Source organism: Sprattus sprattus (assembly GCF_963457725.1).
Source record: "Sprattus sprattus genome assembly, chromosome: 4".
NCBI lineage: Eukaryota > Metazoa > Chordata > Actinopteri > Clupeiformes > Clupeidae > Sprattus > Sprattus sprattus.
The window spans coordinates 7,232,149-7,257,169 of NC_137923.1; the positions used below are offsets into that span (position 1 = coordinate 7,232,149).

At 41.5% G+C, this 25,021-nt stretch overlaps 2 protein-coding genes across 3 annotated transcripts in view; one reads left to right on the forward strand and one right to left on the reverse strand.

Annotated features, from left to right (window-relative positions):
* Positions 1 to 6,258: 6,258 nt before the first annotated feature.
* Positions 6,259 to 17,664, reverse strand: cop1 (COP1 E3 ubiquitin ligase; the record flags this gene model as incomplete). 2 transcript variants are annotated; one of them, XM_080837486.1, is made up of 20 exons in its annotated part: positions 6,259 to 7,685; positions 8,057 to 8,101; positions 8,941 to 9,101; positions 9,562 to 9,686; positions 9,809 to 9,926; positions 10,042 to 10,158; positions 10,608 to 10,689; positions 11,241 to 11,349; positions 11,461 to 11,604; positions 13,360 to 13,495; positions 14,260 to 14,374; positions 14,529 to 14,586; positions 14,748 to 14,839; positions 15,148 to 15,207; positions 15,333 to 15,401; positions 15,537 to 15,656; positions 15,782 to 15,846; positions 16,244 to 16,341; positions 16,524 to 16,583; positions 17,309 to 17,664. In XM_080837486.1, the coding sequence occupies 20 exons, from the start codon at positions 17,662 to 17,664 to the stop codon at positions 7,668 to 7,670; spliced, it is 2,148 nt and encodes a 715-aa protein (XP_080693612.1). In that variant the 3' UTR covers positions 6,259 to 7,667. The 2 variants fall into 2 exon arrangements, with proteins under 2 accessions (XP_080693612.1, XP_080693611.1); XM_080837485.1 differs by having other exon boundaries at positions 8,057 to 8,104.
* A 4,581-nt stretch (positions 17,665 to 22,245) lies between these two features.
* Positions 22,246 to 25,021, forward strand: part of pappa2 (pappalysin 2) — a 42,518-nt gene continuing 39,742 nt past the window's right edge. Inside the window, exon 1 of the mRNA XM_080836910.1 lies at positions 22,246 to 24,439. Within this exon, the coding sequence (XP_080693036.1) occupies positions 23,521 to 24,439 (919 nt within the window). The 5' untranslated portion in view covers positions 22,246 to 23,520. The remainder of the gene's footprint in view (positions 24,440 to 25,021) is intronic.

Here is a 25,021-nt window from a genome sequence, read left to right on the forward strand (position 1 = left end):
TTTGAAAGTATGATAGGTGTCACAGCATGATGTATGATTTCCAGTGTGTAGGGAGTACATCTCCATCCACTGTTCCACTTGAATAATAACCCAGACAGACTGACGGATGGCCGGCAGAGGTATATGTGTGCAGGGGTGGTGGCATGATCTCCCCTCGCTAACTGCCCTCTCTGACCCTTTGACTATGTGCTGGAGCTCATCAATGCTGGGCAGGTGGCTGCCCGTCACTCTGACAGACAGAGATGGAGAGGCACTGACAGGAGAGTGCTCTGTGGATGAAAGGCCAAAGATCTCCAGGGCATGCAGGAGGCGGGTTCACAGAGGGCATGATGTCAAGAGAGAGGCAGCTGCTGGTCCATGGAGAGGAGGCTGGCGCGGTTACAGGAGGTCCAGATGAGATTAGCGACGGGTTTCATCCAAAGTCAGCTGCCATCTGGGAAGGCTCTCTCTCCCTCTCTCTCGCTCTCTCTTTAGCTCTCTCTCTGCGTCTCCATCTCTCTCTCTCTCTCTCTCTCTCTCTCTCTGCCTGTATCTCCATCTCTCTCTCTCTCTCTCTCTCTCTCTGCCTGTATCTCCATCTCTCTCTCTCTCTCTCTCTCTCTCTGCCTGTATCTCCATCTCTCCTCCACGTCTCCTCCTGCCCCCCTCATTGACCCTGTCTCTCTTTCTGTCTCCTTCCCTTTCTCTCCTCTCTCTACTTTCCCTCTTTCTCCCTCTGCCTCCCCTCTGCCTCTCCTTTGACCCTCTCCATTCCTTCCTCTCTCCTCTTCCCTCTGACTTCCTCAACTGCCCCCTCTCTCTCTCTCTCTCTCTCTCTCTCTCTCTCCCTCTTTCTCTGCTCTCGTCTTGTCTGTGATGCCAGCCTGCAGGAGTAGGGGGCTTCTCTTGTCTTCCCTGAGTGATAGCCAAGCTGATCCATTACTAATCTATAGCCTCAGGTATGTGCCACATAGGTCTGACAGTGCATTCAGCACTTTCTCCTGCTCTGCTGCAGTCGATGATGTGCTCTGCACAGGAAGAACCAGGAAAGGTTTTTTTCTTTTCTTTGCCATGCAGGTATTTCAGGGTTGCTGCGGCTGCAGCAAAGCCCTGGCAGAAGCACTCGCATTGATCAATTATCCTGCTTCTATCACCAAGACATTGCACTGCACTCAGCAGGAGGTCCCCTGACAAAACAACCCTTTAATAATGATCACAATGGAAAATTGCAAGGATCATTCATGAATTTGTAGACATTGCTCATGTTCGGTTCACACTTTGAGGTTGGGTCATGATAAAACCACAGGATAAGCGTATGGGCCTGTAGCTACGGCCAGTTGTGTGGCCTCGGAATTTCCAGTCAATTCGGTGGCGCGTGACACAAGGGATTTATTGATGTGGATGCTTCACAGATCAATACACATTTGTGTTGAGGCAAACATGACAGGCGACCAACGGCTAACCACCTGATGGAACCTGGGGTTAGCTACCATGGTCTGGGAGGCGAACAATCTAATTATTGCGTAAAATGTACAGTTAATTGAAACAGGAAATATGGAATGTTTAAATATATTATATTATATATATATTTTTTTAATATTGTAAAATGACAATTTACTAAAAACGCTTAACTTAAAAAGTGATGGTAAGACAGTATGCTCTTCAAATGCATAAAGCAAGTAGGGAGGGTTAAAAAAAACAAGCTAGATAAATACAAAAATCTGTCGCCACGCCGGCACTGAGTGGTTCTGGAATACAGTATGTGGAACACATCTCTTCTTCGATATGTAATTGTGCCTCTGGCTTGGAGGCGGCAGAGACAAGAAGGGATGTGCAAACAGGGCTTTCCCCAGCTGACAACTCTGCCCTGTAGCTCACCACCCACATGTCAGTGTCTGTCTTATCTTCGTGTGTGTTTGTGTTTGTGTGCATCTCTGTGTGTGCCTTCTGCTCATCTGGTTCTCGCTGTTACACAATCACCCCACGACAACATCCCTGAGGCAGCGAGCAACCAGGGAGGCAACATGTGCAAGTTCTGGGTAGTTTCCCCCCTGCGTCCCATTAAATTTGATGGCTTGACCTGGTGTAGATGTCAGACCCAGCAGAGACCATACAATAGGCTAAGATGCTTCTCTAAAGTAACCAATAATGGGAAAAACTGATCAGGATTTCTATTTATTCCTTATTATTTTTAGTGTGTAGCTAACGTTATATTGAAAGCAACACCTTATTGAAAAGATGTCAATATTTCATCAGAATTGTGTGCTCTCTGGGTGTCAAATCCATGCCCTTGGTGTGGTTTGCAAGTTGCCTGCATGTTCAGGTGCCGGAACACTAAACAGATCTGGTCAAATGATGAAGAAGTTTTTAACTTCAAACCAGGATGTTACTGGAATCATGCATATTTTACACAGCCACATCCTTCCCAAACCTTTTGCATAGAACTTGATGCATAGAGAAGTCGCTTTATCATAGCAGGTTTGCATGATTTGAGGGCAGCTGAATAATTGGGGTGTGGGCTGGTGCTGCTCAGTCTGAGGACTTAGTACCCCCTAGGATCCTCCTTCTCACTCACCACCCTCCTCATGTCAGAAAATGTGCTCTCCCCACAGTGGGCTGATGACTGTGGTGCCCAGGGACAGATGATAAGAGACTTCAAAGAAACTCTGCTGCTGCTCTTCAAGCAGCCACTCTCATCAGGGCTTTCAGACACACGGAATGAGCATCGTGACTACATCTTATGGCAAGATTGCACCAGCTTTGCGCCAGTCCTTTTGGGTGAAATGTGAGTCAGCTTTGTGTTCAGTACAATGCATCGTGGTGTCTTTAATGTCAGCGTACTGTTTCAAAGGATTCAAACTGATTGAAAGGAGTCTTTTATATTAATTCAAAAAAAAGTTTTGATAGCTTATGAATATTATGATTCCCAAACTATATCTGAAGATTTAATACAGTGACACATCAGAACTGTAGATACATGCTCCCATCATCCAAACTGGCTGGACGTAAGTCACAAACGCTAATGCTGAAGCATCGTCGCATTCATCCTTCTGGTTGTCAAATGTCACACTTTAATGGGCACAGCAGGTTTTATTATCGTCATTTGTAAATGTCACACTTTAATGGGTACGGAAGGTTTCTTTAGGTTTATTTACTGAAAGAAAGTGTGTTCTAACTCTGCGGCCCATGCATATGGAAGCCCAGAGTATTTTTAGATTTGTGATAGCTCAGGTCTGACTCAGCACTTCCTCCAGCCATTTTTTTCTCTTCCCTTTCCAGAGGTTAGGCACATTCAGGACAATGATAGAGAGAGAGACTGTGTAATAATGATCTGGCACAATCGTTCAGCAGATTACACTATTAGATATTCAGATAAGAGTAAGACATTTAATTTTTTCCATTGGGCTTCACATAAGCAATGGCAAAGGTAGTCCTTTCTATTAGTCTCTTTCCATATAGTAAACTGTGTATTGTTTTTAAACATTTGATAATACTGGATACTCAAATGAAATGGCAATTTTCTTCACAAGTGTATCTAAGAGCAAACACAGTTGAAATCCACCTGATGTGACCACCTCATTGACATCCTTATCTCAAGTTCAAACTCCAGTTGTGTCAGAAAATGCTGTCTTTTCCTGCTTCAGTAAAAAGACCTTTTTGGATTGTGCTGCTGGGCTATGTGTGTGTGTGTGGATGGGGCGGGGGGTCTGAAATAATGGGCAGTTTTTCCTGACAATTTGGAGGAGACGGTAGGAGGCAAAGGCTGTGGGTTTTTTTCCAATCATGAAAGGAGTGTAAAGGCAAGGGAGAAAAAAGGGGTACAATGACAACTTTCAGCCACCCACAGGCTCTGTGCGTTGGGGAACACAAGAGGAACAGGCCTTGCCTGGGGTGAATTGCAGATGCGGCCCCTTCGGAGGGAAAATTAAGTGTTGTACCATAGCGATGATCATCCAGGGATTGCCTCAAACAGTGCTGGCATAGCAATTAGTTGGTGAACCCAGGATAAAGTGCTCTCTGCATCCGGCAGACTGAATTGTAAAAAGGTGTCAATTGCATAGCAGTTTGTAAGTCAGGGTGAAAAAAGATGTATAAATGCGTGAAATAGTCTCTTGGGATACATGTGAGGCTTGTCTAAGGGAGAATCTGTTTGCTCAGTATAGACTAAAAAAGAGACATGCACTGTTCAGTGAGATGGAACAGGTAAACCCCATTCTGTGTACAATTATTAGGTGAATCAATGTAATGTCTATGATGTGTTTGTGAAACTTGGAGAAATGCAGGCCTGCTCACAGTGCTGGCCTGTTCCATGTCATTTAAAAAATGGTCAAGCTTCTGCACTGCAGAGCCGTGAGAGGGAAACTTCACACCTTTGGCAGGGAAAGATCATATTTTATCGCACACCAGTATCTAATTGAGCTCAAAGCCGGTAGAATAGATGTTAGCATTTTTTGCCAACCTCCACCACACTCCCATTCAGTTCTACCTCATCCTTTCAATATGTGGTGTACTACTAAAATTGTTGGCACGCAGGAATACAAATCTTTTTGGAGGCTTCCTGATTGGTTAGGTATTTCCACCAAACTAGACTTTTTATTGGTGATACCAGGCCCCAGGAAAGCCGCAGACACATCTTGTTTTGCCACGGAGTATCTATTTTCAAGATAACCATCACAACGTAAAGCCAGCTAGTTTAAATATTCTGAAAAAAAGTCTAGCTTTTAGAGAGTGTGGAAATATGGTCCTTCAGAAAGCACATTACAAGCGAGAGCACCATGTTTAAAAACTCTCTGCTGTTGAAAGCAGTGCAGTGTGTGGTAAATTATGGCCACCGAGGGAAGGATCCAGAAGGAACAATCCACCAACATACTGGTGGCGGCTGTACTTAAAATCGCAAAGCAAAGGGTTGGCAGCCTGGATCAAACATGCACGCACACACGCACACGCAAACACACACACACACAGACACACGCACGCACGCACGCACGCACGCACGCACGCACGCACGCACACACACACACACACACAAGCAAATGCATATACCAAGTGTGAATCTTTTAAAAGTTTTTACGTTGATGTATTATATACAACACATGGTTGCACAAAACTGGTAATGGATCAGGATGGTGTCTTTTCTCCTCAGACTTTGTCAGACATTTTTATGTCAGTAATTTATAGTGTTGTGGGGTAGCTTCACGGAAGACTGCACTTAAATTAGACCATTGTTTAACATTCATGACTCTGGCTGGAACAAACTCTCTCTTCTTTCATCTAGAAAGGAAAGCATCTTTTAAAACTGAACTTCCATTGAATGCCTGAGTTAAAGCCTAACCCATATTCACCAGATTCCAAGGGGGCCAACTGAAGCATTTATATCAGTGTCAAGCTAAACTAAACCACTACATATAAAAAAAAAACAGCTTCACCTCTTTACATTGACATACCATGGCTTCAATAAAGGGAACCTTTCTGCATCACTTGGCAGCTTATACCGAGTCAAAGGACATCTCTTTTTTTAGTTTTTTAAAGGTGGCTTTTAATTGCCTTCAGAGCTATGGTTTGGCCCCTTTTTAATCTGAGCCTGTACAAAGAGCTGAGTGTTGATTTGATGCTAGGTAAATAAACATTCTTTCTTTTCAAAGGTGGTAATTAAATGTGGAGAGTAGAGCTTCACTGGCCAGGTGTGGATGTGGTTCGTGTGGACGCCGATCTCAGTGTGGCAGAACCGCAGCGACTGGAGGAGCGCTTTATCAGCAGGGGGCCCTGTCTCCTCCGCTTCCCTTCTCCATCTCTGGAGCTAATGAACGCTCTCAGGCTGAGCTCCACCAGGGGGTAGTCACCGCTCTCACTACTCCCCTGCTGAGGGGCGCCGGTGTCCTGGCAGCCCGGAGAGAGCCTTCAGACCTCAGGGCCACCAGTCGAGAGGAGAGAGTGAAAAAGGAGGGGGAGCACAAGGAGCTCCAGCAGTCAAACTGAGCAAAAAAAACAAGACTGTGATGTTTCCATAAGAGCCTACACGTCTACTGAAGAGTGTGATTAACTAAGTGTAGTTCTTAGAAGTTCTACTTATCCCCTCTGCTGCTTCAAACACTGTCAGTAGAAATTGAATTTGTGGTGTTTCACCTGAAGCTAAGGTGTTTATCACATGATGGACACACAATATTATAGTGGAAAGGTGGGGACAATAAGCAACTATTAGACTTTCATTAACATCAAACAGTAATACAGGCCACTACTGAATGAAAAGTTGATCATTTATTTATTTGCAATGTAGTTAAAATTGGTTGATGGAAAGACACAAATAGGAATAGGTGTGGTACACTAAGGAATTCCTACGGAAAGACAAACACCGTTTGAGGACCAATGGCTGATGTGGGACCCAGCTCAAATATGCTCTATAAATTATAAAAATAAATAATACTTAGACCGAGATTCAATGATGAAAGAGCAGCTGCAATGTAAGTTATTGGGAAACAAGTTTCATAAAGTACATGTAGTGAATTCATAACAGCAATCTTCGATGTTTGCCCTAGTGGAAAGTCTGATATTCCAATATGTTTGCGCTTTTGTCAAGAAAAAGCATCAAGACTTAATATTCCAAGTCCGGTTTTTGGGAAATCAAAGGAGGGAACACTTATAGATTCTAACAGAATTTCTAAAGATTTAAATCTTCGGATTAGGGTTAACTCTTGCTTAAATTCTTCTTCTATTATCTGTATCTATTAACCCATATGCAAGGGGAGGCTTCCATCCAAGCTCTTAAAATCATCAGACATTAAATTGAAAGACTGTTAAAAATCTGCGTTTCATGTGAATTCATTTCTAACTCTGTTTATCTATTAGCCAATCATCTTTTCCAATGAAGCCTAATGAATCCGAAAGTGAAAGACTTTTTGATTGCACAAGCACCATGGCCAAAAAGAGCCATGCTATCTGAGAATATCAAACATGAAGAAAAAAAAACGGTCTCATTTGCTGCAAATATGAATACAACATACGGGTTACAATATACTGAATGTACTGTAAACTTTCCCCACTTAGCAAACAGCAGAAGAGGAAAACAAAGGTCAAAGACCAGCGTTCCAATCTGAGAATGTAGTCGACATATATTAAAAGACAACGAACAAGACAATAAGAGAGATGGATAACACGCTAAAAAAAAAGAAAATAATAATAAAAAAAAAACCTTGCTCTATCGATAACCTGTACAAGGAAAAGCATTTCATTGTGGTCTGTTCTTGTGCTTTGGCCTTAATAGTCGATACGTTCTGCTGTGGTTGTCTTTACTCCAGCTGAGAGGTTTTAAGGAGCGGAGATGAAGTGTTGTCTCCATCCAGTCACCTTGGTTGATTTCTGTGATGTCACTCAGCAAGGACTTTATTTCTTCTCAACTAAAAAGGCTCATTTTGAAAGAGAGGCGTTCAGTGATCATCCCCTCTGTCCTCTACCATTCCCTCCAGGAGCGCTCACTTGATCTCCGCATAAAACCAACATCGCTAGATGTCAGAGTCAGTCCACTCCAAAGGAGGTTCTTGTTGTAAATTAAAACTCTTCGGCATCTTTACTCATTCACAACCTGTCCAAGTGTTGCCTATGTTCACGCGAACAATGCCATTCCAGTCTGTAGTTTTCCAAATGTGAGAATGATGCAGAGTTTTCACAAAGGCTCTACTAGATCGGCTGGACGATCAAACAAGCTCAAGTACCTGTGCAGGAAAAAAATAATAAACAAACATTAATAACATTAAACAACTTAATTACTCAATTCAAAGTTAAGTTCAGAGTACTTTATTGTCAGCCACAAAAACAACGAGACCGACTAGGCAGCATCAGACAGCTAAAAAACGTAAAAGTTGCTGTGCACACTAACTGCCACAGCTAAATAATAAAAAATAGCAATTAAGAAATAGATAAATAAATATCCCCGAGTAGAAAAAAAGCAATAAATAAGATAATATACAAGAACTCAATTTCTCAAATATTCTCAGCCCTGTGTTTGCTCAGGGATATGAACCATGTATTGCTTGCATAAGGAAGATATTAGACTACGAGCGAACGTTAAAGAGGAATACCAAACCTTAATTGTTCCTTGACTGTTGGCGGCGATCAGCACATTAGACTCCTGCTAAGCCAAGAAAAGGATAGAAATAAAGGTTCTGATTATTATAGGACACAAACGTGTTGCATGAACTTCTGCAGTGATACAGCAAAGCGGAAAATATCAGAGCTAAAACTAAACACTGCTCTTTACTAGAGATAGGTCGTATCTGTGAACACCAAATGATGTATCACTGTCTACTACAGCAGCTCACAACGAGGATATTGCCACAAGCAAGGCCATCATTTTGTTTCTTTGGCACTTATGTGCAACGGAGATAGGAGAATAAGAGCTGTGAGATCACCCTCCTGTGCATGCACGTATAAAGCAGCAATTTTCAAGGGCTGAAGATGACAAGAGTACGGAGTTATGTAACAGTGACATGGATCTGAAGGGTGGGAGAACTTAAGGCATTGAATTGAACAGGAATGTCTAGGCCATTTCCATATGTTGCAGAGGAAGTATTGATGCATGCTGGTTTTGTCCCCTCCCCCCCCCAACCCTCTTGATGGCGTAGTTACAGGCTGGGGGGCTGTTTTTATTTGTTTGTTTGTTTGTTTTTTAGTCTGTGTATACACACTCCGCTGCATGAGGTCCGGTAGCCACAGGGCTAGAAGCAGGCATTCAGCACCACGTTGGTTTTCAACATCAACCAGTCCAAGCTAAAAAGATCCATATTGGTAAAAGTAAAGCTATACTATCCACACTAAATCTACACCTCTGGGTTACCCGGTTAGGTCAGGCCATGTTCAAAATATTTTCTAGCCAACTGAATACCGGTTACCTGACTTCCAGACTAACCTTCTCTTATCAGTTTGTTTTTTTATATTTCATAATGTCTGAGTGATATTATTGCATCATACCCCATCTGGCAGCGCTCTCCAGCACACTGCACTGACAAACTCGTTGGTGTCATCCTCCTTCTTGTCTTTGTCCAGCACGCTCTTCACAGTGTCGAACTTGAAAGTCAGCAGCGTTTTGGACAGCCCTTTGTAGTAGAGATAAAGTGAGTTGTTCTCACTTCCTGCAGGGGGAAGAAAGAGTGTTCAGAAAATGTCAGTGATGAAGTGCTTTATCACAGGCATCCGTCAGCAGCACTTTGCGCTCATTACATCCAGCCATCTCCTTTTGAAAGACACCCCGTGATATGATACTAATATTCCCCTTGTCTGTCTAATAAACACAGGCTTCCCTCCCCGCGGCAGCACCAGCAGACAGACTCTGATGGATGACCTCTGTGCTAAACACCCCCGTCACGGCTTCGCTCTAATCGAGAAGGAGGAGCAGCTCTGCTCGATGCCAGCGTCTCAGATGCCCCGCAGCGCAAATGCCTGTGCCAGCCGACTCTTTTGTTCATCCCCTTCTCTCTTTCTCTCTCTCTCTCTCTCTCTCTCCACCCCCCTTGTTCTCCCGCTCTCTTGTCCTCTCCCTGCTTAACCACTACCACCCCTCGAGGAAGAGAAGAGCTGTGTGGTCGCACTCACCGCACGCTACATAGTCTCCGTTGGAGGCCAGGCCCACAAAGTTCTTCTCATTGATGTGGCCCTTGAAAGAGCGCAGGCAGTAGGGCTTGTTGACGTTCCACAACTTTAGCTGGCTGTCCGTGGAGCTTTAGGGGGGGGTAGAGTGAGTGAAGAGAAAAAAAAAATTCCAATTAAAAAAAAAAGTACTTCAGTCGAATAAAGATAATTAGGTATGAGGGTACGCCAATTTTAGGCCTGTATGACTTACGCAGATACGATTTCCTCTCCGTTGACAAATTTTGCATAGGAAACAGCTTTCCTGTGTCCCTTGAAGACCATGATCGGCTGCTTAGTGTTCCGGAGATCATAGTAGTGGACGCAATGGTCTGCAAGACCACAATAATATTAGCCTACATGGAACTTTTTAAAGCCATTCTGTAAACGTCAGACTAGATTTGTGATGGGGGTGAAGTATTTCATTGTGACAGTGAAGGTAAGTACCTGCGCAGCCAAAGGCAAGATGATACCTCGACGTTGGACTGAACTTAACACAGCATACGTTTGCCTTTGCCTCGATGCTTGCCACAGAGTTGTCAAGGTTGGTTGACCATAACTTCACTAAAAGAGCACAGGCAAAAGAAATCCTTTAACAATAGTTTATTCACAAAAGTCCCCTTTTATAACTTTTCTGTATCAGCCACAAACTTACTGTGGATTGTTCAAATGCATTTCCAATAGTTCCAACGCAGAATACCAGTGTTTAACATACTTAACATTACATTTAAAGATGGTTGTGCAGAGAAATATGGTTCGAGTGTAACCTTTCCTTTTCAGAATTATTTTTCAAATTTGAATCTTATCAGTTATCTAAATAGAGAGACAGACATTGCAATTGCATCACATGGTAACTAGCTGTGCACTAAAGATGAGGAAGGTAGCAATAAGGCTGTGAAATTCTGAAATGCTTCAGGCAGAAAACAAATCCGAAAGCCTCCCACTCCCCTCCCCACCACTGGTAAATGATGCCTTGTTTTCACGAGACGAGTAAAAGATTATCTTCCTCCTACCTTTCGCATCATCTGAGCCGGAAGCCAGGAGTTTAGGGTCCATAAGATTGAAATCCACACTCCAACACCTCTTCTCATGCTCCTAGGGGAACCACAGCAAACGAGTTTAGACACGACAGACAGACATCTGAAGGGCCCAGGCAATCTCATGAGTTTTAAACATAATGCAGACACGTTTAGAGCAAAGGCAATCTGAAGGCCCCCAGACAATAGCTCTCCAGGCAAAGAAGATTCCCTGGTGTGCATTCCAATTTGTAAAATGACCACAGGCTCGCAGCATGGAATAAACATTAAAGGGGGAAAAAAAAATTATCATGCTTCAGTCAGAAATTTCAACGTATACTGAAACAGTTTTATGCAGCCTCATATTGCGTAACCTCGTGTCACTGGGAATTTCAAAAGCTCTTTTTAAAAAGGACCTGAAGGTAAATAACTGACGAGATAGAGCAAGAGCTCAGGGGTGAAACCCTCTTGGCCGGAGTCATTATTCACAACAGGCAGAGGGGGGGGCGTGGGGAGGGACCTGCATAATGGATTTTAAAACGCTGCTCTGTGAACTCCCTCCCGATGAATAAGGCATCTGTGCGAGGCCCCTCCCGCTGGCCTGGGGGGGGGGGGGGGGGGGGGGCGTACCTGGTAGACCTTTGACCTTTGACCTGTGAAGCCATCCCAGAGGATGACCGTCCCCTCGTAGTCACTGCTTGCCAACAGATTCTTGTGGTAACTGCTCCAGCTGATACAGCTGCATGGGAGAAGGTACAGTGCAGCGAGTCAGCAAGAAATAGACGCACACATGGGTGCTTTCACAGCATGTCAAAGCGTAAAGCAGAGAATGTAGATTTCAAAAGTGCACCTAATTTTGGAGTTGCATGTCATCTCGTTGACAGGGTAATGGATGTCCACGGCATCCTGGATCACAGTGCCGTACTCGTACACCTTAATTTTCTTGGTGACGCCGGCGATGGCGAAGTAATCACAGTCGCGGTCAAATTCAATGCTGCAGAAGGGAGAAGTAGGGGGAGTGAATACAAATCAGTTTCACATATCATACAGTTTCTCACATTATTAGGAGGAGATGAAGCTTTAAAACATATTTTTAGATGAATCCATTAAAAACATGCAGGGTTTGGACATAACAGCTTTTCTCCATTGCTTTTGGGTAATTTCACGAAACAGAAATGACATTCTCGAAACAACACGTGCAAACCTCCAAACCACTGGGCACTTGTTCACAACAGATTGGAAATTCTCATTCCTTTAATCACATTGCAATTGTATCAGCACATCCTTGTAAATGACAAGTACAATTGCCTACAGTTTGCACAAATTTCAAATGATGAAGTACATCTTTGAAAATGGTCAGGTTCAATTAACTTCCGTTAGCCCAATTACCAATTGAATATATTCTTGCTGGTCTAAACTGACTGTGGTTTCTCAGTCAAGTCGTTGTTCTCTGCAAAACATGTTGGCATAATTTCCTTGTGTACATCATCACCTGCAAAATAGTTCACTCCACTGTCAAAATCTTTCAGGCACATAATACCATGAAAAACATCAAGCTATATACTGTAATATGGATCTCTTGGATCATCAGCTTACAGTAATTTTCAGGTGCAACTAGAACTTTACTAATCAAGGGGGAGATTCACACATCCGATCACCAATCACACAGTACGTTTATAGTTAGCTGACAGGTCCTATCCAGGAGTATAAATGCTTCCATCAAATATCTAGAGCTTGACCGAGTTCAGTACAATTTATGAACATGGAAGCACCTGGCCAGGGAAACAACTAAGGGCAACTGCCTGTTTGAAGAAGAGGAGGAAGAAGAAGAGGAGCAACGGTGGATGTCTCAGGCCTGCGCCATGTGTGATGCCATTTTAGAGAATGGTGTAGTCACCCACATTCCCAGTCTTGGCCCAAACAATACCCAGAAGCTCCAGGTTGAGTTGTTAGTTTAGTAGGCTATACATCATTTTAGTTTTTATGTGCTTATTGTATGACAGTATATTATGCTGTACACATTTTCTGTTACTGTAACCACGATGTATGGCAATAACTGTAACAATTTCCATGGCAGTATGAGTGTTATGAGTGCTACCTTCTAGGCTACGCTTGAATTATTCTTTTTTCTGTTTGATACACAAAGTATTCTGGAAAGAAAACATCTACTGCAGTAAACATTCAGTGTCAAAGGACTGAGCCAAGATTGAAATGTGCACTTGAGAGATATTTCTATGGTCCACTGCCATACTGACAAAACATCTAAACGTTTTGACCTGTAGAGTTTAAACAATGCCAAAGGGACTTTTCATTTATATGACCTTTTGAAGGTGATCTATGTAGTTGTGCTGAACCATATAGGCTATTTTGCCAAATGCACTAAGATTTTTGAGAATGTCATTTCTGTTTCGTGAAATTACCCAAAGCATTCATAACACAAGACTGCCATCTACTGGCTATAAGTGGCGTTCGAAAAGGGGCAGCTGATTGTTACAGCAGGCACAATAAAAGTAGTTATTGTGTTAAATCAAAAGTTATGTTTTTTTCACAAGTCAGTCTGTCATTTTGAAAGATGACTATAAGACAACAAGCCTTTTAGCCGTAAGTCTGGCTAATCATTTAGTGAGGATCAAGCGAAAGCCACTTTCCGTTGTCTACCCTTCCCCAGAAACATTGAGCAATCAATAAGAGGCCTCCCAGAAGGTGGGACAACAGTGCTGAGGCAGCGGAGATGTTCATATGACAGTACCTGGAGACAATACTGGAGCCGTTGTAGAGGTCGCTGGCATAGGAGAGGGTGGCCAGAGGCCGGACAGAGTTGTACCGTGTGAATTTGGAGAGACACTCCATGAAATCATCCAGCTGATTGACATTCCTACTGTCATCTTCGAGGAAAATAAGACAAAAAACATTTGATGAGTAGGTGCAAAATTAACAGATATTTCAGGAGGTTTGTTTTTGAAGATTGAAAAGAATTTCCAGATATATTAAACCTAACATTTTTGGATCCAAGAAAATTAGGTTGCACATTATTTTCCCCATCTTTTCACTTCTAGCCTGTATCCTCGCACAGCCCGACTTAAGTTTTAGTGTAAAGAGATGCATGTCTAGAAACCCCCAAGGTGAGAATCTATTGCAACCCCCGGATTATCCATTCATCTATATCTATACTTAACTGAGCATTGGTCTGAAAAGGATGGCTTAAATTATGACCACAACTTAATACTGTCACTTCAAAAACAGGCAGTGACAAAGGATGATGTGCTTGATACAGTTAAAATAGAATAGCAGTTCGAAACAAAAAGATTAGATTCTTCCCAAATAAGTCCGGTAGGAGTTTGAGTTATCAGCTCCTTAATCAGATGTGAGAAACACATTTAAGCACAAACACATCGATGACTTTAAAGTGTGCAGTACTTCTTTAAACATCATACACTGTTCATACAAGCATTCATAAATTACCATTAGGTGCTGAACGAATTACTACAGATATCTGGTATTTCTAGAGTCAGAGGGTACCCTCGAATCAGCTGAGAGTAAAGTACACTATGTAGTATAGTAGTAGGAGTACGGGGTAGTATACTGTATAGATGCAATGTACTTAAAACTAGGAGGACTGCACAAGTTCACAGCCTTTTTCAAAAGTCACCTGTTATACGAGACATCCTATTGGAGAAGTAACATTGCTCCAGGTCTTCGAAATGAGCCGTGAGTCTCTTCCGTCGTGACGCCAGCGTACTATTATACCAGGTTTGTCGTTTCCCCTATGGAACAAGAAATTTAACTCCCACATTCGCATTAAAGTATTCTGCCATATCCCCCAAACTCAATAACATAGCTAAGGCTTAATGACATTTATTTTTCTTTGAAACCCAATTCTATGTTAAGCTTAGAATAAGCACAAAAGCTTGCCATTACCTGAGAGCTTCCACCAAATCCTGGAGGTTGGCTATACTCTGTGGGCTCTATAATACTACTGTGAAGAAAAAAAAAAAAAAATCACAGGGTTACTTCACTTTGCATATCAAAACCCATACAGGATATTCATGGTTAGATGCAATCCACTGAGCAATCATTCGCATTCAGGGTTCAGAGTTAGTGGTACGGGTGTGCCTCTCTTGTCAAGGACTGTCTCACCTGGGTGCTGGAGAATGGGCTTCAATCTGAGGGACTGTGCTGTCCAAATTCGGATCCATGTCACTTGCTGGTGAATGTAGTCCACTCATTTCCTAAAAACAGATAGAAACAATGCCAATGGCGATAAATAAGTAATGACAACACAAATCATGAAACTAATCACTGCTCAACAACAGGTTTGTGGATCATAAAGATTTGATTTGATAGGTTTTTTTTGTTCATGAATACAGCTGAACTCAACAGTTCTCAACCCCCTAAACCCTCAAGGGGATTTCCAGATAATTTAATGCAAATATGTAATCATCAACACCTGCAAATCACAAAAATGTATTGAGGGTTAATAGAGTTAAAAGTTTAAAAAAAAAAGAAAACACACAATATACACAATATAAATTCTTACCTCAACCCGTTTGATGTCTTCCTCCAAAAAGTTGACTTCCTTCTGTAACTGGTCTAATTGCTGAGTACCAAACAGACATCACAACAAACTCCATAATTTAATTTGGAAAAGGGTATGATAAACAGAAAGAACTCAACATATCAGATTGGAAAGGGAAGGAGATTTTTTTTTAAAAAGGCAGTCACCTCTCTCTTGTTTTTTCTTGCCTCCTGAAGAAATTCCATCAGGATCTGGCGTTGAGCTGCTTGGGACTCCTAACCGAGAGTGAACGTGTCCGTGAATTAAGGGTGCGTTACCAAATCAGAGAGTGAACGTGTCAGTGAATTAAGGGTGTGTCACCAAATCATTTTTCCAACTTGACAACTGTCAAAATGGGGAACACCACTTACCGCCTCCAGCTGCTTCTTCTTCTGCAGAAACAACTCCAGCATGTAGTTGACATTCGCCAAATCCAGACTCTCTTGATCGGTGCCCAGAACATCTTGGGAAAATGGCCACCTATGACCATTCTACAGACAGAGCAGATGTGTTATGGTGCATGCTGTGAGATGAATTACAAATCTTGCCTTCCCAAATGGGAATCAGCTAAAACCAAAACTACAAACAATCTTATTACAGGAGGGGAAGCTCTTACAGGATGGTCTCTCTTAAGTCGCTTCTCCTCAAATCGCTGCTTCTGCTTCAGGATGAGCTCATTAACTACAAAAAAAAAACATATCATATAAGTAACACAAACACATTACAGCTCAGGAACACATACATTTTAGTGTGTTTATACTGTACTAACAATTATTTTTAACACATTTCTTCCCTTAGAAACACAACATGGTTATTTTAATGTGTGATAAACATCTGTTAAAGATTCAAAATTAGGCCTGCATTCAATTTAATTTAAGACTTCTCAATACACAAGGAGAACAACGCCAACATATAATGTATAATGCAAGTTCCTTTGTAGAAGAGCTGTAATGCAGGCAGACACAGCTTGTGGTATACAACCTATGATTATGGATATCATTATTACTGAGGCGAATAATAATAGCCTACATAATAGCCTACACTTTAATACAATTAAACATGTTCACTTGAGACATACCAAGAAAGTTTGGATAGAGTTGATCCACGTTATCGATTATGTAGTTGCATTTTGGGCACCTGTTGCTGTCTTCCAAGCTCTGACGGATACACTTGTAACTACACAAGTAGAGGAGATATAGGACAAAAATGAATCAAATCTATAACTAGTACTTTGAGGAACTGTACACAACTATAATAACACACATCCAAGTTCACAACAATTATTTCTCAATTTGAGAGTAATATGATCCGTAACAATAACAAAAACAAAACAGTGGGTGACAACATCGAGTACCTACCAGAAACTGTGACCACACTTTGTCATATGTGCTTCCTCGATCATCTCAAAACAGATGGGACTTGTAAGGCAAAACAGACACATTGTCATTAATTACTTATTTAAATAACTCACATTTTTGTATGTCAATTTTTTTTTTTATCTCCTCGCCCTGATATGGTAATTGACTTATCATTGACGTATCGGTCTAGGGACGTGTTACTTTACACAACATCCTGACAGCTCGGGAAAAAAAAGCAATACAATGACATTTTAAAGGTTAGCTGCGCACCTAGCTAGATGGCTACGCAGTGAGAAATATCAGAGCTGATTCTAACGGCTTATGAACGTCATGCAACATATTCCTCAAAATCTGATCAGTCTGGTCATTTTAAGTTTCGTAACCAAGTCTGCAAAATGTGCATACTATTGATCGCTAATAGTAGCTATTGCGGCTGCAGTGTAGCTATGATAACAAGCTACGTAGCTACCGGTAGCTAAGGTAGACAGATGGCTACCGTTGCTGGCTATCAATACCTCTCAGGCTTATCTTACAGATATGATTCTGATTTGACTGATTATATGGCATTTAAAAGACAGAGACAGTAAGATATGTATCAACGAGGCCTGAACTTCCCACATTGCCGTTTCAAAAACTGATCATCAGGCTAGCTAACGGGATTTCAAACTGAGATTTAGCCGTTCGGCTGCAACCTAGATAACATTAGCTTTGTAGCTATCAGCCTGGCTAACATTAGTTTGGAGAACTTTCAACAGCTTGGTGACATTACTCAACACATAACTCACCACACAAAGTCATTGCTCTTATCTTCATAAGAATTAATAAGGCCATTATAAAGGGGAGTTTGTAAATGTCGTTTTTTACTGCTGCTTCCTCCAGAAGAAGAGCCAGGTCTGCCACTAAGCGGCGTTAAACTGTTGCCCCTTTGAGAATGGACCACAAGTGAAGGTACGGGCAATCCTTCGCCTCCTGTTCCCATAGTTCTTGAGGACACTCCATTTCCAGAATTGTTCCCATTTGTAGCATTACTCATACCACTGCCTGCATTGGCGGTACTGGCAGTGCTGATGCTACTACTTGTCCCAGGTCCTGGCCCTGAGCCTGACCCTCCACCAGTCTGTGGCTGTCGGCTACTTGACATTATTCAAAGCCGCTGCTGAAGTCCACTGGAAGGCCGTAGCTAGCGTTGCTTGATTCTTCAAAGCATCCGGGCGGTGATCCCCGAGATAACAGGCTAGCTAACGTTAAGATTAAGTAACTCGCTAAGAAATTAAAACCCGATATAGCTTCAGTGGCAACTGTTAAGCAAATTATTTGGTTAAGTATTGATGAACTCCAAATCATTTAACCCCAACCACCATCGGTTAAATCGTAAGAACATTCAGCTATGTGACGTTTTGTTGACAAAATCACACAGCATAGACATTAGCAAACTAGCTACGCTAATATATCCTCAGTTGCCCAGTAGCATGCGACAACTTCCTCTACGTCTTCGGGTAAGGTTTTTACCTGAAAAACTTGTGATACTGCCATCTGTTGTGGCGGAGTGCTTAATGTTTTGCAGTTGTTTTTCAAAGTTAAGTGTGATTGATCAGAGCTATGTAGTGGACGTGTCGGTGATCTTGTAAAGTACATCTGTCTGTCTTGTACAGGATTGAGGGATGCATTTTAGAGGGAGAGATTCGTACTATTTAAACTGATTTTAGGTACAGATCTAAGGTCAAACGCCAGGGGGCATTGCTTCCTCTTTAAATGACTGATTAACTGACTTACAAAATACAAGAGTGAGTGAATGAATGAATACCTGTAAAAGAATGAATGCATAGATATACTGTGGGTCACTCTTTTCACCACTGATGAAACATCATCCGTACCTCATTAGCAATCTTTTATAAAAAGCCTAAACTAAATAGGCTACACCAGAGTTTGCCTATTAAAGAGGTGATCTGCCAGATCATTTCCCCCCTCTTTCTTTTAGATGTATCCAGAATTCAAATACTGAACTGCACTCTACTGTACTGAACTTAACAATTACATTTCCAAAAATACATTGAATATAAAAAGTCTACGCTTTTGTTTGAGGTCTTGTTTCAATATCAGCACATATTTAACTTTATTCTCCCCAGTCACCTTTAAAGAACATGTCTCCCAGTCTGTTTTCTCAACACTATCCTAAAATATTCATGCAAGAATTGAGCTTAAACCATGAACAACTGAGAAGAACAGGTGCCTCTATTGCATTTGTGAAGTTACAATTTCAACCCGACGTTTCTGATCCATACGCCCCATCTACTACCCTACATATTCATTATCCCTTACAACCATGCATATTCAATAATGTCATACCTGATTTGTCACAATTTGGTGGCAAAGCCGTCTGTTACCTTATGATGCTTATTAACCATGGCTTAATTAACCAAGTGTCTCTCAGGAATCGACAGATGCAGCATTCTCCTTTTATTTGTATGATGTGTAAATGTCAGTAAACAAATTAGTAGACTAATTAGTAGACATACAGACAATTATCGGATTATAGATGAATAATAATAAGTAAAAATGTTACATTATTACTCACCATTTGCCAAACTAATTTGCTACATAGAGAACTATTTAAATGTAATGCAAATGTTTTGAATAAAGCATAGATGGTGTAGGCACTGTGGATTGCACTTTATTGCAAACCATAATCAATTAATTTGTACCATGAACACATTAGATATTGATAAGATAAAAAGGAAAGAAAACAGATTAACCCTACTTTATTATGCATTATCCCGTCTTAAACCTCAGCTGTCACACAGGCAAAACTCACCAGCTATTAGTTATAAACAATGTAAACATTATGTTTTTCCTCTGTGGTTTATGGATACTTGCAGTACAAACAAACAACATGACCTAAGTCATTAAATACACCTATGTCATAGGAGAACCTTGGTGCATGATCAAGGGGGAAAAATAAATAAACAAAGACTCCCTCCACCAAGTTATACCACTCTGGCTAAAATGCAGGTTCCTCTTTCTTTCTCTCTCTCCCTCTGTCTCTCTCTCTCTCTCTCTCTCTCTCTCTCTCTCTCTCTCTCTCTCACACACACACACACACACACACACACACACACACACACACACACACACTATCTTTCTCTCTTCAAACTTTTTTTGCATTTGTCCAGCACATCAGGTTGAATTTTCCCCACTGCGTTTTCCTGGTCAGTCAGAAATGGGTAGGGGTCGGGCAGGCTCAAATGAAGGATAATCTCTTAGAGGTCCTTTGCAGTGGGGGGTGAGGCCCAGGAGCAACTATTCACTTTTTTGCCCAGTTGCAGCTGGATCTCAAAGCACTTTCCTACAAAAAGCTGAATGTTTTGCAGGCAGATCCTCAGGCTGGTTGCGGAATTCATGCCTCCCACTGTTAGGACCCTTTCTACCCCTGAAGGGGCCCCTACCACAACTGCCAGTCGTTCTAGTCAGAGTTGTTTGCAAATTAAGCCAGAACAAAATAGTGGGGGTTAAAAATATGTGCATTTTCAGGTTAATCTGCTATTTTTTAAATCATCATTAAGGGTGACACTTAAGTGGTACACTTGTATCCTGGTCTAAGTTGTAGTTGAAAATGTAGTGAAAAACCCTCCTCAAGTCCAATTATTAGTGTATGCACCTGCAGAGTTCAGTGCCGTTACGGAGCTACTATTCTCATTGGACAACAGGGGCAGGGCTTGAGTTCCTGTGTGGCACTATTGACTGTCTAGGTCTGTGGATTGCAAATTCAAGATGAGACCTTTGTAGTTGTTGGGGTGGAGGTGGGGGCCTGATGGGCTTTGTTTGGAATATTTAGTGTTACTACGGTGAAGTGCTGTTCATGCAATAGAAAGGAATCTTTTTCAGTCAGACAACATAGACACCACTGCTCACGGCATGAAATCAGATATACAGCATTGGGTAACAAACTGTGTTTTTTTTTTTTAATGGTTTGGATTACTGTATGTTATAAAACATTTGATCATCATTTCATTGTTTCGTATGTTATAAAACACATGACTATTGTTGCTATTATCAGTCACTTACATACTTATACTTATAATTAATGTGTCTGATGATGTATAGTTAATGGCTAAAGTAGTTTGTTATGCTAACAGGTATTCCTTAACCACAAGAACATCACAGCAAGGACTATAATTCTAATCCTCCTGTATAACCCTTAGGTCAGGGGTCCATGTTCAGTGTTCACTTTCAGAATCAACAGTTCAGCTCTGATCCTTATCCCTTGATAATTTGCAGGTCTTCTTGTTTCAAATTGAAATTCAAAGGTTCATTTTCTACGTTAATGACACATTATTTAAGGGTACATCTGTCAGATAGTGTGAAGAGAGTATGAACACACTTAGTGTATCATGTTGTCTCATTTTTTAACATGACAACCAAGAAAATGTTTTTAATCGCATTTATCTTAAAGTTAGTCTTAAATTTGTTAATTTGATTTGAATCACTTTTAAGGCAGCCATTTCATTTGGACAAGTAATATTACCAAATGTGTTCATATGTAGCTACGTTTCAGATTCATCTTATCTTAATATCAAATGACAAAGAAGTCAGAGAACACCAACCTTAAAGGAAAATACACTTTATCATCAATAAAATCAGTATGTAATAGTGTGTATAAAACAAACATAACAATTCTACACTATTGAACACCAAAAACATAATCTTTTATTATTATCATTAAAATACACATTATTATCATCATCATTAAAATAATAATAATGATATAAATGATACTGCAGTGATGGCCTTACTAACACCAATATGAAATCCTGCACACCATTAAGTTATACTGTGCCTCATTATTGTATAGTAATGGATTTCTTCTGAGGGGAAAAAATATTGCAGCTCATGTGTTTCTCATTATATGCTAAATTCCAATTTAAACTCTTACAACTGTTGAAACAGTGTCATTCAAATCTATCTGTTTTTAATCCTACGAAATTATATGAACAGTAGTTATATCAATTAACAGTGGTCTATTTAAATTATTAAATGGTTTTGGGTCTCTGGCATAACTTTAATACGAAATATTCTATATCATATCATATAACAATATGTGTTTCCTACAACAACATTAAGTGATTCATTGTAACTGTACTGATGTAAACTCACTGTAGTTCTGTAGTTAACGTTAACTGCCGCAATACAAAAAAAAATTGTCTTGATTTTAGATTTTGGAATGTCTCATTGTCTGTCACTGAACCTTGGCTCAGTGTTTTAAGTAGGCCTCCAAGACGCAAACGATTTTAAAATAGTTTTCTTGGATTAGCCTTCCTGGGTGATTTGGGTATTAAAACTGCATCCTCTACCATTTACCTGTTGCTGCTCTTTGCCCATCTAGACCATTTGTAGCGCTGATTCTGAACATGAGTTGTAAAACTGTTCTTTTTTCAGATGCCTTACAGATGTAGCTTCTGGTGTTTCAACATCTTATGGCGTTGTGGTAGGTAGCTGTAGCTGTAGTTGTCAGTGCGATTAGTCTGTGGAAATGGCAATCTTAAAGGTCGCGGATAGGACATTGGCAGGCTACAGGAGGGGAGCAAGGTTTCCTCACAAATGTCTGAGCAGGGGCAGGGTTTGTGATGTCAGTTGAGAGGAAACAGATAAAACGTTTAGCGCGTTAGTTTGATCTTCAAAAAATCTAAAGCGCAGCAGGACTTGCAGCTCAACAGCGTAGCAAAGAATGGGAGTTCAGAGACATGGGCAATCAAGAGGAGTTTACGCACACTTGAAGGTGATTTGAAAAACACTTTCTCACGGAAATCGCTCCTTATTTTGGAAGCTACCTGTCTTACGTAGAATTACATTTCGTCTGTCAGTCCTTTTGGGTAGGATACATTTAATATTAAGATTAGATTCCTCCTTATTTGTAGTTGTACCAGCAATGCTGTGATATTTGGCAGTACTTTGTGCTGATACAAAACGTCTTCTTCTGATGTTAGGCTAATTACCTACCTGAATCTGTCTCCTACTTTGCCTAATAGCAATATAATAATATAGCCTAAACGTACATGTAGATTGTAGACTTTAATTTCTATAGGTGGCCACATCAGGGTTTCATACTTTTTTTTGTGGGACAGAGCAAAGTGCGCTCGACTGAAGACCTCAAACACTCAGTTGTGAGACACGTTCGGAGTATCATTCCCTCTAACTAATTAATATGTAAAGTGAATCCCTGAATGGGACCTAACAGGAAAATGAATTATGTCTGTACATTTGTTCATTTGTAGGAAATACTTGTGTAATCCTTACCTTGCAGCGAATGAGATAACGCTTTTGGGCTAAATTTAGAAGATTCGCAAAACACACGGCGCTTGAGTTCTTTGAACAGCCATGGACTGTTGGTACAGATGACATTTTGGCTTTGGGGTCTGCCAGGCAGTGTAAAATAATGCACGAGTGAATACTACAATGATGAGGCGCTAGCTGTGGGGACACATCTTTGCCGACTGACTGTTCTCGCTTCGCTGGGACAAACAAGCGAAATGCAGTAGCCTGGAGAGTAGGGAACGTCCTGAATTAATACTATACGGCCCCAAGGATATTAAGTTGTAGATTGAAAGCGAGACGTAAAGGTGGCTCACTGAGACCTGTTTTTTTCTTTTCTACATTGCACTGACTTTCTAATTAATTTGCCTACAGCGAGATAGGCGCTCAAAGCTGCTTCATTCCCACGTGTCAAAAACAGATATATGGAACCGAATCTCTCCAAATGTATCACATTGGCATTATCCGTTTAAGTTCCAACTTAATGTTTTTTTATTTAGATTTTTTTCATTGTATAGACTTGGAGTAATAATAGGACAGTATCGACTTAAATAACCTGCACGAGCGTGAGGCATCTACTCAATTAACCCAGGGGGGGCTGCTTAATTCTGCTGCTGTCTTTCTGACATTCCTGAAAACCTGAGCTCATAACTTAATTTGTTATCATATTTAACACTTCATAGCAATTGAAATGATGCTCGTCAGACTACTGGTTATTATTATTGTTGTAGTTCATTCATGGCTGCTAAAATCCACTCAATCAGATCATATTCAAAAGTACAAACAGATTATTGCTCAAAGAGCAGACAGTGAACGAGCTGCTGTTGCAAGTGAACAGTGCGGTTCCGTCAGCCACCGAAGACTGGCTCGAGCACCGGCCCAATACTACCCCCCAACGGCTTTACCGGTGAGAAGCACGCGACTGAAAGACGTATATCATGAGGCAGTTCGAACTGAACAGTCCTGGTCAGGTGCTTTCAGTCCCGTTAGTAGCAGTAGTGCGGGTGAATTACAAAACGTTTGGGATGCCCGTGGAAGGGGGGTAAAAGAGAATCAAGAGGAATCGTTTCAGAAAGACAGATTGGATGAAATCACAGAGACACAGAGAGTTTCAGCCTCCTCTCAGACTTCTCACATGAAGAGCCAAATTTCCAGTTCCCACAAGGCACAGTTGTCAAAGCGATACCAGCAGCTCTATGCTGAGAAGTCTGTCCTCCTGAGGGGCAGGCAGAGGCATGTGATTGACAGTGTCTCTCCACCACAAAGGCATAAGCGCAGTGCTGTTCGACCATATGTTGGAGATCCGGACATTTTCGACCAAAAGATGGGTTTTGCCCAGGATGTGCACAGTGACCACTCCAGCAATGACTCTAATGAGAGTGAAGACTACTCTGGGGAGCAGGAAGAGCAGCCCAGCCCTGCGAGCGATATGTGGGGCTGGAGTGTCCCGGAGACCCCACCTAAATGGATGACCGTGCTGTACTTTGGTGGAAGGAAGGAGCAGCTGAGGATCAACCCAGCCGTTGGCATTGAGCTCCCCCGAAAAAAGTTCAGTGTCGAGCTTTGGGTCAAGCCAGAGGGAGGGCAAAACAACCCAGCGGTCATCACAGGTGAGTGTCAATGAGTAAGCAAGTTTGGTGTGCTGATGTTTTTGCATGCAGAGGTGGTCTGAAGGATTACCAAAAATAAACAGATCTCTAATTATCTTTCATCTATCAGTCATAATTGAACGTTCAGTTAACAGCTTTGTGTTTGAGAACAATAGCTGCAGTCAAAACATCTTAAACTGGCAAACAATTTGTTTTTAAGAAGTATCTGCTACGCATCATTATTCTAAAATAAAAGACTGGCAGTTGTCAGTACACAGTGATTTGGGCATCTCCTGGTCAGTTGGTAATCAGACCAAGGACAGGAAACCGTAATTGCCAGATGAGAGAAGTTTAGAAGTCAGAGCCCAAACGAGGTGCAAACGATCAGTGGCCCAAGAAATGGGAGCGGGGACAGGAACAAGTGGTCACCATCTGGCCAGCATGTCTGCTGTCTGTGTCCTCCCCACAGTGTTGCTTATTTACCAGGCCTCCTCCTAGGCAACTTGGGGCTCTTGATTCATGGGCGTGTGTGATCGTAGCACTGCAGTCATGTTGACATGTAGTTGCTGTAAGTGTCTGGCCCATGCCCTTGATTTATGTTGA